This window comes from Megascapheus bottae, chromosome 16 (genome assembly GCF_031878675.1).
Source record: "Megascapheus bottae isolate mThoBot1 chromosome 16, mThoBot2.hap1, whole genome shotgun sequence".
Taxonomy (NCBI): Eukaryota; Metazoa; Chordata; class Mammalia; order Rodentia; family Geomyidae; genus Megascapheus; species Megascapheus bottae.
This window is the reverse complement of record NC_143524.1, coordinates 39,981,237-39,993,883: the sequence shown is the minus strand read 5'-3', so window position 1 is coordinate 39,993,883 and position 12,647 is coordinate 39,981,237. Positions and strand designations below refer to the sequence as shown.

Here is a 12,647-nt window from a genome sequence, read left to right as displayed (position 1 = left end):
CAGTCTTGATGACTTTCCTTCCTGGGATGTCTCTGAACTGAGAATCTTTGAATTTCAGACTCTTGAATAGCTAGAATTACTATCTTGAGCTAGCCTTCCAGCTTTTTATACTTAGAAGGGAATTATGTAGCCATTTGACTCCACAACTATATCTCTTACACCAGAATTGGGATGTTTTTACTATTTGTCTGCCAATCTATCTATCTATCTATCTATCTATCTATCTATCTATCTATCTATCTATCTATCTTTCCAGACCTGGGACTTGAACTCAAGGCTTTGGCCCTGTCCCTGAACATCTTTAACTCAAAGGTAGCACTCTACCACTTCATTGGCAGAGCCACTTCTGGCCTTTTCTGAGTAGTTTATTGGAGATTAGAGTCTCATGGGCTTCTCTGCATGGACTGATTTTGATTTGTAGTCCTCAGATCTTAGCCTTCTGAGTAGCTAAGATTACAGGCATGCAGTATCAGTGCCTGCATGCCATTATCTCTTTCAATCCTTATTCATTTCCCTTTCAATTTCACTTTATAGAACACCCAAAATATGTGTTTGGTGTTGCTGTTATTTCCCCATAGGTAGAAATGGCCCTGTTCCTTTTCTTTTCCAGTCTATTTACTTTTTGTTTTGATCACATAAATTCTTTTTCTCTTCAGTCAAATCTTCTGTGCTTCCTCTCTACAGCTCTGACTCCTAGGACTGCCAACTACTAAAGAGCCCACTCACCAAGGCTTTCTGTTTAATTCTGATGATAATTTTTTCACTTTAACATTTTCTTTACTTATATACTTGAGATTTCTTTGAAGGGGGGAGAAGCTATTCTATCTCTTCTTATTCTTCTTCGTCTTCTTCTTCCTCTTCCTCCTCCTTCTTCTCTTTTTCCTCCTTCTCCTCCTCCTCTCCTATTTTCTCTTCCCTCCCCTCTCCTCTCCTCTCAGATAATTTCCTCATCAGATCTCTAACTGCCAGATTGTAGGGAATCTCATCTCCAAATCAGAACTGCTGACTCTAGTCAGGCTGGGAATTGGCAGGAGGGGGGTGGACTTCATTCTCTCAGTAGGCTCCATAGAAATTTGGGAAAGTGGGTTGGTATTATTTTTTCGTGTGTGTGCGTGTGTGTGTGCATGCACACTATTGTAATCATTTCTCAAGTATTTTCTGGTCCTTCAAGACCACCGTTTTTCATTTTCTGGCTAGGAAGTGTAACACTTTTATTTATGGACACTTCTGATGGAGCTGGGATGGAGCCTCCCTGTTGTACTTTCACAGGACAAGGAAACTCATGAGACCATTTCCTTTGTTTTTCTTGAAATCCATATGTATTTGGCTTCCTCATATCTTTAAAGTTCATATCTTCCTTTTACTAGTAAGAGGTGGAAGGTGTAATTAAGGTGCGAGAATTAATGTACCTGACAAATGTAACTGTAACCCCTCTATACCTTACCCTGACAATAAAATAACATAAACACAAATAATGAAAAAGTAATAAGAGGTAGGTTCTGAGAGAAGTTAGGCTACTTTTTCAGCAATGGAAATAAATCTAGGCCTTTAACCATTTAGACACAGTTATATGGCTTCTTATTCATTTATTTCAGAAAATGAGGGACTCTGCATGAGTTTGGCAGGCTCAAATGAAGACACCTACAGACACTTATAATAGGAATGGTTTGCTAGACAGGAATGTATCAGAGATAAAGACCCTAGAGGTTCACTCTTTGTCTCATCCTTTCTGTGTCCCCCTTGCTGTCCCCAAAACAGATAAACTTCCAAAGAAGACAAAAGGTACAGAAACCCCCCCCAAAAAAAAAACTAACAAAGAAAAATGTCTCTCCTTTTACTTCTTGGAGTTCATGTCAATAAACATCATTTTCATATGATCATATGTGCATAGCTATTGAACCTTTCTGATCCTCTCCTAAGAATATCCACCTGGTCTAGAGACCAGTATAGTTTATCGTGTGCAAGTGTATTTTTTTGTCTTTTACCATAAAGTGTGTTTACTTTTAGATTTCTAGTCACATTCCAGTTACCACAAGTGAGGGAAACCAAGCGACCTATGTTTCTCGAGGTTTGGCATGCTTCAGTTAATTTTTTCTAAGTTTTTCCATTGCCTTGCAGGTTATACAGTACCAACTTATACTCACTATGCACTATGTTGAACTATATACATTGTATGTGGGGATGAGAGGGAACAACTACCATAGAGAGAGAGAGAACGGGTAACATTGTCCAAAAAGAAATGTACTCTTTACCTGACCTAAGTAACTTCACCCTTCTGTACATCACCTTTACAATAATAATACATGTGTATGTGTATATGTGTATTGAAAAAGCCCTAGGGGTCAAACGTTCCCAAACAGCTTCTCCCTCCAGCCCTCCACAAGGATGCTCACCCTTAAAGACGCAATAACTAGGAGCATATTTGGGTTTGAACTTCCACTTCATCTTCAGGTTTATCACTTGAATCTTCTGTAGAGCAAGCATGGGATAGAATGTAGTAGGAATATGATGTGGATTACTTGGGTTAACACCTATACGATACCCAGAAGAGTACCTGGAACGAAGTCAGCAAGCTCACCCTGTCCACTGCTGTTACTACTATCCTTACCAGGCTCCCACTACTATTACTAACATTTGGTCATTAGATCTAACTGTTGGAACATTCAGATATATAATGGGGTCAATATTTGGTAAGATGCCTTACACATCTGTTAGTAAACTTTAAAGACAAGTCATCATGAGCCTTTTATGTGCTATTTTACCTCAAAATTCTCCTGCTATAAGGGTCCTCAATGAACAAGAATAAATCAAGAGAAATGTTTCAGACACAGTCAGTTTCCATTTATTATGTTACTATCCCTTGCATCACATATTATGCTACTATAATATGTTGCTTATTTATTATGTCTCCTTTTTGGCAATACTTGGGATTGGAGTTGGACATTGCACTTGGTAGGCCTATCAAGACTTCAATGAAGTCTGGAGAAGTTCTTCACCTGGGCTAGCATTGATCTGTGATTCTTCAATCTTCACCTCTCAAATAGGGGTATAGGTTAACTAACCACATTTCCCCCTTTATTATTGTGTTCATGATATGTCTATTTATGTATGTAAGCATCTTTCTATATTTATCTATGTAGACAAATCCATTTTCAATATTGGTGGTCAACCCAGGGCTTTATGAAGGCTCGGCAAGTGCTTTACCACAGAGATAGATCCTCATTCTCTTTAGAGGATAGTACCTCTATACTAAGTCCTACAAAATAACAGTTATCACCAAGACACTATTTTCCTCCCAAGTTCTCTCTTCAGAGCCCCCTTAATCTCATTATTCCTGAGGCTGTAGATGAGGGGATTCAACATGGGGATCACCACCATGTAGAACACAGATATCACCTTGTTCTGGTCAGTGGAGTACATAGACTTGGGGAGCACATGGATGAATGTAATGGTCCCATAGAACAGAGTGACAGTGGTGAGGTGGGAGGTGCAGGTGGAGAAGGCCTTGTGGCGGCCCTCGGTGGAGCGCATCTTCAGGATGGTGATGAGGATGTAGATGTAGGACACGGCTATGACAATCACTGTGAACACAATGACGGCACCAGCCGTAAATGAGGGAACCACGGCAGAGACACTGACATCAGAACAGGAGAGCTCCACTAAAGGAGAAAAATCACAGAAAAAATGATTGATCTTATTTGTTCCACAGAAGAATAAAGAATAGAAGCATAAGTTAAAAGAGCAAATGTTAAGAAAACCACCAAGATAAGCAACTAATACTAACAGAACACAGACTTGTGTGGACATTTTGGTTGAATACAGCAGTGGGTTGCAGATGGCCATAAAGTGATCATAGGCCATGGAAGCCAGAAGGAAGCATTCAACTGACCCAAAGAAAACAACGGAATCAAGCTGGATGGCACAACCAAGATAGGAGATTGTATTTCTCTCCACCACAAAGTTGACCAGCATGTTGGGTGTGACAGAAGAAGAGTAGCCCATGTCAGCAAAAGCTAAATGGCTGAGGAAAAAGTACATGGGGTGGTGGAGCTGAGTGGAGACTCTGATGAGCAGGATTGTGCAGAGATTTCCACATATGGTCACCAGGTAGATGCAGAGGATGATGATGAAGAGGAAGACTCGAAGGACTGGATCACGTGTTAAACCCAACAGAATGAACTCTGTCAGTGAGGTGTGGTTCCCAGCACCCAGGGAATCCATCAGACAATAGAGCTGCTGCCAAAACAAATCCAGAATGAAAAAAATCTCATGAAACTTTTATACATAAAATAATGATGTCACTTTCTTTAACAAATATGGAATGTTATTAAAAACAAAGACATTCATGAACTTGCACATTTTCAAAAATAACATATCAATCTGCAATTTAAATTTTTTTAAAGAAAATATACCCTGAAAGTCCACAATGCATTGTGTCTCTTCTTTTATGCTTACGGTTTTGAAATTGTATGCAGTGACTTTACACTCATGTAATAAAAAGACAAGGCAATGGAAATAACAATGAATGCAGATTTTAATGGAAAGATAAACCAGTAGAGTTTTGCAAGAACTTTGATAGTAGGTCATAATTATTTGAGTGTTTAGAAAATGATAAACATGCATCTGGGAATTACATACTTACACAAATATTTACAAATATATGATTCACTAAATGTTCTAAAACAATTCCATTATCACTGTAGAATTGAGTTAGTAGAGGCTGAAAGAGAATATAAAATATTCACATAATTATATAGCAAGTGATAAAGTTAGAAGCATGAATCCCAAGAGACTGCCTATTTGTTCAGTAATTATGAAATAATAAAATTAAATTTAAAAGCCATAAAGTTCAACACATCAATGACTGAGGATATAACCAGTTTCTTTAGCCTTGTAAAAGTTAGCAAGTAATACTATCACATGGACTTTTTTATGCTTCAAGATATCTGTCTAGTACTAAAGTATTCTGAGAAGAAATAAACTTTTCCAGTACCATAAGAAGAAACAAATTCTAAATTAGGGTAAAAAGGGGGCCATCCATATTTCTTACCACCTATTTCAATTCACTGAAGTTTTAAATAATTTAAACAACAGATAGTGTTTTTGCAAATTCTTTGAGGTATTGTTGCAGTCATTATAGATAGGGAAAATTGGAATACTTATCTCAACTTAAAGTAGGGTCTATCAAATGAAACAAATCTCTGCCACCCATCATAATAATGATGTCTAGCTGGCAACGTCTTAGCATGAAGTAAATTCATTTCAAATAACATAGAAGATAAAGTATATGCTAAAAACCCTTAATTGAAATCTCTGAACAGTGCACAGATGGATTCTGGATATGTATACTAAGCTTTCTATAAAGTTTGAATGACTCTAAGAATTCATATGCAAAATATTTATGCAAAGAATTTTTACATCTTCAGGTTTTTAACATTTCAATTAATAAAACACCAAGCTAACTGAAACCTAGAGTATTGGATAATGCTGAAAAGACAGTGTCTGCTTCGGTCTTATGTTTACGTAAACTGGAATTCTAGTAATGGACTATGACTATTGGTGATAAAGCAGAGCTAGTCAAAGTAACCCACCATCTGATTGCTTATTTTATCAGCCCTGTTTTTAAACTATGACATGAGAAAATTGTAAACTACAGAGAGCAAACTTTTCTCAAATAGTAAATAATACTAAGAACATTAACTAACAAAAGTCAGACTCTTACCTCTTGAAACAAATGAGAATTTACTCATCTTTTGGTAGCAACACAAAGCCATAATGGATATATAGAGAGAGCTAGTTGTTTAATAATTATTGTTCTCCTTTGGGGATTAATCTCTAATGAAACTAAGGGCTCAACTATAATTCAAATCATCATGGAGCCTTTTTTAGGTTCTAGAGAGGATACTGAGCAATTCAATTCACGCAACACAACTGCTTCTCCAACATGTTACCAATTCTCAAGAGATCAATTTATGCTTGTATTTCTATCTAGGTGCATGCATACATCAATAGTCTTTCCTTAGTATTTCCTCAAGTGAATAATTAAACAAATTGTCTTACAGGTAAGTATTAGTTCAAGCTCCCTGTGAAGATTATGATTAAACAATAGTGCTAAATTTAGGAACAAATGCTTTAAGCATTCAATATGTGTTTGCTGTTCAGTGCTTTGTTTTTGTTGTGGCTTCTGTTGTTTGTAATGGCATCGTAGTAGTCAGCATTTTTTACTGTACTGTATTAGCCAGAAGTTAAAAAAATTATTTTTTAAGTACGTGTGCAAGGGAGTTGGCTTTTAACAAAGCAGAAAATGACTACAATGCATCTTGATTGATGTCACCGCTTTCAACATTCTCACCCATCCCTCCCCTCCCACCCTCCTGCTCACACTTCTTAATTTTATAGGATATCTACTGAATTTTTGACTGCGTTCTCCCCCATTCTCCACACTCCAAAACTTTCAAGTACCTGCTTCCTGGTGTTCATTTTGTTGAACTTTGCTTTGCCTTTCTAAGGAATTATACTATTTGAGTTCTCCTTAAAAAGAATTTTTGTTATCTCTCAGTAGTCATTCAAAGGAGTTGCCATTCAACAAAACAGTTTATGGATACTAAGACAACTCAAGTAAATAATCTCATGATGCAATTACAATTGCTCAGAATATAAGAAAAATCAAAGACAAAAGTAATAGATCCAGAAGGATAGCAAAGTTTAGGGCATAAATCAATGAAATAGAAATAAAAATCTGTACATAAAATCAATGAAACAAAAAGTTGTGTTTTTTTGAAAAAATTAGTAAAACGGACAGACCATTTGTGAGAATAACTAAAAAAAGAAGAGAAAATATTCCCATCAATATGATCAGAGATAACACAGGAAACATTACACAAACATTCAAGAAATTCAGATGATTATAAAGGACTAATTTCAAAACTTATACTCACAAAAGAAAGAAAATCTAGGGGCCGGGAGTTTGGCCTAGTGGTTAAAGTGCTTGCCTAGCATGCACGAAGACCCGGGTTCGATTCCTCGGTACCACATACATAGAAAAAAGCCAGAAGTGGTGCTGAGGCTCAAGTGGTAGAGCTCTAATCTTGAGAAAGTACAAGGACTGTGCTCAGGCCTTGAGCTCAAGCCCATGACAGGCAAAAAAAAAAAAAAGAAAATCTAGCAGAAAGGGATAATTATTCAGAAACATTCAATCTGTGTGAATGAAACCAAGACTATATAAACCAGCTAAACAAGACAACAACACATAATCAAAGAGACACCAGGAAATGGAAAGACATTCTCTGTTCATGGATAGGTAGAATCAGTATTGAGAAAATAGCCTGTACTGCCAAAATTATATACATATTTAATGCTATCCCCATCAAAATCCCAATGATGTTCTTCACTGAGATAGACAAAACACTACAAAGATTCATATGGAACAATAAAAACCATAGCGTGCTCCCCCCCCCCAAAATGCTAGACAAAAAAAGCAATGAGGACTGTATCACAATATGAGATTGCAAACTCTACTACTGAGCCATAATAAAAATAACCGTTTGGTATTGGCATAAAAATCGACCCGCAGATCAATGGAACAGATTATAAGACTCACATATAAAACTGCATACTTACAGTCACCTGCCCTTTGACAAAGGATTCAAAGACATAATAGTGGGGAAAAAAAAGTCTTCAACCATCGGTGTTGGAAAAACTGGGCAGCCATATGGAGAAAGTAGATCCCTGCTCGTCACCATGCACTAGTAGCAATTTAAAGTGAACCAAAACTTTCAACATCAGACCTGAAGTTCTGAAACTCCTGCAAGAGAATAGGAGAAAGAGTAGAACTTACAGGGTTAGGCAGGAACTTTCTGAATAGAGTGTGAGGGGTAGGAAGATAAGAGAGAGACTTGACGAGTGGGAATACCGTACATTAAAATAAAGTACCTCTACAGCTAAGGACAAAATTATTAATCGAGGAAGACAGCCAACCAACTGGGAAAAGATTTTTTTTTTTCGGTCGTGTGGCTTGAACTCTGGGACTGGGTGTTGTCCCTGAGCTCTTTAGCTCAAGCTTAGCACTCTACCACTGGCGCCACCATGCCACTTCCAGTTTTCTGGTGGTTAACTGGAGATTAATTGGACTTTTGTGCCTGGGCTGGCTTTGAACTGCTGGACAATGTGTTTCTTTCTTGCTAAGACAAATCCAGGAAAGGCACTTGCAGTTCTTCCTAGTTTCAAAAACTCCTAATTCATTGCTGTGTCCATTGGCATGGAGGTTCTGGTACTTACCAAATTCCCCTCCCAACAGACTTCCTTCTTTTATTTTTTGTCAGGGTGATGTATAGAGGGGTTACAGTTACATCGTAAGGTAGTGAGGACATCTTTTTTCATTTTATTCTTTATTATTGAAGTAATATATAGAGGGGTTATAATTCATTCACCAGATAGTAGGTGCATTACTTCTCACACATTGATTCCCCCTCTTATGTTTTTGTCCCCATTTCCTTCCCCTGCCCCCTCCCAGTCATCTTTCTTCTTAGTGGTAGCACTTTTCTTTTTTGTTCTTACAAGGGCTTCCCCTCCTCCTCCTCTTCCTCCTCCTCCTCCTCCTTCTCCTCCTGCTCTTCTTCCTCTTCTTCTTCTTCTTCTTCCTCTTCTTCTTCTTCTTCTTCTCCTTCTTCTTCTTCTTCTTCTTCTTCTTCTTCTTCTTCTTCTTCTTCTTCTTCTTCTTCTTCTTCTTCTTCTTCTTCTATCTTTGTCTTTTTCTTCTTCCTCCTCCCTTTTCTCCTCCTCATCCCCTTTTTCCTCCTCCTGCTCCTCCTCCTGCTCCTCTTCCTCATCCTCCTCCCACTCCCTATCTTCTCCTCTCCCCTCTCCTCCCTCCTAATTTCCTGATCAGATCTCTAACTTCCAGATTGCAGGGAAGCTCATCTCCTGTTGGGAGCCAGAGTGGAATCAAACTGTACTTTGATTTGCATCAGATAATTGCTTTATTGTCTTATTGTTTTTTGGCCTTGTTCTGTTCAATTGATCTGAGATTTACCATATGAATGTAACCCCCAACAGTTCCCTGATTTACCATCTGGATGTAACACCAGGAAGTTCCCTGGTTTTAAGAAGGGATATAAGCCTTGAGTTGAAAATAAACTGGGCTGTGGTGTTTACCTGGGCTGCAGACCTCCCAGACCCCATCTGTTTGTCTCTTTTCTATTTTTTCCAGTCCCTGCTCCCTATTTCAGGAAGTCCAATTTGCTGTCAGCAGGCCCCAGCAATCTCCCAGTCAGAACTGCTGACTCTATCAGCTTGGAATTGGCAGGAGGGGGGTGGACTTAATTCTCTCAGTAGGCTGGGTTGATATTATTTTTTCGTGTGTGTGTGTGTGTGTCTGTGTGTGTGTGTGTGTGTGTGTGTGTGTGTGCATGCACACTATTGTAATCATTTCTCAAGTATTTTCTGGTCCTTCAAGACCACCATTTTTTCAATTTTCTGGCTAGGAAGTGTAACACTTTTATTTATGGACCCTTCTGATGGAGCTTGGATGGAGGCTCCTTGTACTTTCAGAGGACAAGGAAACTCATGAGACCCTCTCCTTTATTTTTCCTCAAGCCTTGAAATCCATATTTATTTTCCATCTAGAGATTCATATCTTCCTCTTAATAGTAAGAGGTGGAAGGTATAATTAAGGTACGAGAAGTAATGTACCCACTATGTGACAAATGTAACTGTAACCTCTCTATACCTTACCCTGACAATAAAATAAAATGAACATAAAATAATAAAAAAGTGATAAGAGGTAGGTTCTGAGAGAAGTTAGGCTACTTTTTCATCAATGGAACCAAATCTAGGCCTTTAACCATTTAGACACTTTTATATGGCTTCTTATTCATTTATTTCAGAAAATGAGGGACTCTGCATGAGTTTGGCAGGCTCACATGAAAACACCCTACAGACACTTATAATAGGAATGGTTTGCTAGACAGGAATGTATCAGAGATAAAGACCCTAGAGGTTTACTCTTTGTCCCATCCTTTCTATGCCCCACTTTCTGTCCCCAAAACAGATAAACTTCCAAAGAAGACAAAAGGTACAGAAAACCAAAAAAAAAAAAAACTAACAAAGAAAAATGTCTCTCCTTTTACTTCTTGGAGTTCATTTCAATAAACATCATTTTCATATGATCATATGTGCATAGCTATTGAACCTTTCTTATCCTCTCCTAAGAATATCCACCTTCGGCCTCACCGTGTGAATGTCTAGAGACCAGTATAGTTTATCGTGTGCAAGTGTATTTTTTTGTCTTTTACCATAAAGTGTGTTTACTTTTAGATTTCTAGTCACATTCCAGTTACCACAAGTGAGGGAACCAAGCCACCTATGTTTCTCGAGGTTTGGCATGCTTCAGTTAATTTTTTTCCAAGTTTTTCCATTGCCTTGCAGGTTATACAGTACCAACTTATACTCACTATGCACTATGTTGAAAATGAACTATATACATTGTATGTGGGGATGAGAGGGAACAACTACCATAGAGAGAGAGAGAACGGGTAACATTGTCCAAAAAGAAATGTACTCTTTACCTGACCTAAGTAACTTCACCCTTCTGTACATCACCTTTACAATAATAATACATGTGTATGTGTATTGAAAAAGCCCTAGGGGTCAAACGTTCCCAAACAGCTTCTCCCTCCAGCCCTCCACAAGGATGCTCACCCTTAAAGACGCAATAACTAGGAGCATATTTGGGTTTGAACTTCCACTTCATCTTCAGGTTTATCACTTGAATCTTCTGTAGAGCAAGCATGGGATAGAATGTAGTAGGAATATGATGTGGATTACTTGGGTTAACACCTATACGATACCCAGAAGAGTACCTGGAACGAAGTCAGCAAGCTCACCTTGTCCACTGCTGTTACTACTATCCTTACCAGGCTCCCACTACTATTACTAACATTTGGTCATTAGATCTAACTGTTGGAACATTCAGATATATAATGGGGTCAATATTTGGTAAGATGCCTTACACATCTGTTAGTAAACTTTAAAGACAAGTCATCATGAGCCTTTTATGTGCTATTTTACCTCAAAATTCTCCTGCTATAAGGGTCCTCAATGAACAAGAACAAATCAAGAGAAATGTTTCAGACACAGTCAGCTTTCATTTAATATGTTACTATCCCTTGCATCACATATTATTCTACTATAATATATTGCTTATTTATTATGTCTCTTTTTTGGCAATACTTGGGATTGGAGTCGGGACATTACACTTGGTAGGCCTATCAAGACTTCAATGAAGTCTGGAGACGTTCTTCACGTGGGCTAGCATTGATCTGTGTGTGATTCTTCAATCTTCACCTCTCAAATAGGGGTATAGGTTAACTAACCACATTTCCCCCTTTATTATTGTGTTCATGATATGTCTATTTATGTATGTAAGCATCTTTCTATATTTATCTATGTAGACAAATGCATTTTCAATATTGGTGGTCAACCCAGGGCTTTATGAACGCTCGGCAAGTGCTTTACCACAGAGATAGACCCTCATTCTCTTTAGAGGATAGTACCTCTATAAGTCCTACAAAATAACAGTTATCACCAAGACACTATTTTCCTCCCAAGTTCTCTCTTCAGAGCCCCCTTAATCTCATTATTCCTGAGGCTGTAGATGAGGGGTTCAACATGGGGATCACCACCATGTAGAACACAGATATCACCTTGTTCTGGTCAGTGGAGTACATAGACTTGGGGAGCACATGGATGAATGTAATGGTCCCATAGAACAGAGTGACAGTGGTGAGGTGGGAGGTGCAGGTGGAGAAGGCCTTGTGGCGGCCCTCGGTGGAGCGCATCTTCAGGATGGTGATGAGGATGTAGATGTAGGACACGGCTATGACAATCACTGTGAACACAATGACGGCACCAGCCGTAAATGAGGGAACCACGGCAGAGACACTGACATCAGAACAGGAGAGCTCCACTAAAGGAGAAAAATCACAGAAAAAATGATTGATCTTATTTGTTCCACAGAAGAATAAAGAATAGAAGCATAAGTTAAAAGAGCAAATGTTAAGAAAACCACCAAGATAAGCAACTAATACTAACAGAACACAGACTTGTGTGGACATTTTGGTTGAATACAGCAGTGGGTTGCAGATGGCCATAAAGCGATCATAGGCCATGGAAGCCAGAAGGAAGCATTCAACTGACCCAAAGAAAACAACGGAATCAAGCTGGATGGCACAACCAAGATAGGAGATTGTATTTCTCTCCACCACAAAGTTGACCAGCATGTTGGGTGTGACAGAAGAAGAGTAGCCCATGTCAGCAAAAGCTAAATGGCTGAGGAAAAAGTACATGGGGTGGTGGAGCTGAGTGGAGACTCTGATGAGCAGGATTGTGCAGAGATTTCCACATATGGTCACCAGGTAGATGCAGAGGATGATGATGAAGAGGAAGACTCGAAGGACTGGATCACGTGTTAAACCCAACAGAATGAACTCTGTCAGTGAGGTGTGGTTCCCAGCACCCAGGGAATCCATCAGACAATAGAGCTGCTGCCAAAACAAATCTAGAATGAAAAAAATCTCATGAAACTTTTATACATAAAATAATGATGTCACTTTCTTTAACAAATATGGAATGTTATTAAAAACAAAGAC

At 38.5% G+C, this 12,647-nt stretch overlaps 1 protein-coding gene and 1 pseudogene across 1 annotated transcript; both read right to left on the bottom strand.

Annotated features, from left to right (window-relative positions):
• Positions 1-3,273: 3,273 nt before the first annotated feature.
• Positions 3,274-4,238, bottom strand: LOC150053255 (olfactory receptor 5P6-like). Its single transcript, XM_090349003.1, has one exon. It carries the CDS (start codon positions 4,219-4,221, stop codon positions 3,274-3,276), a length of 948 nt encoding a protein of 315 aa, XP_090205129.1. The 5' UTR covers positions 4,222-4,238.
• A 7,342-nt stretch (positions 4,239-11,580) lies between these two features.
• On the bottom strand, positions 11,581-12,527 carry LOC150053254 (olfactory receptor 5P6-like; annotated as a pseudogene).
• Positions 12,528-12,647: the final 120 nt, after the last annotated feature.

Excerpts from the sequence above, each read along its gene's own strand:
- LOC150053255 (XM_090349003.1), bottom strand. The coding sequence starts at position 4,221 with ATGGATTCCCTGGGTGCTGGGAACCACACCTCACTGACAGAGTTCATT.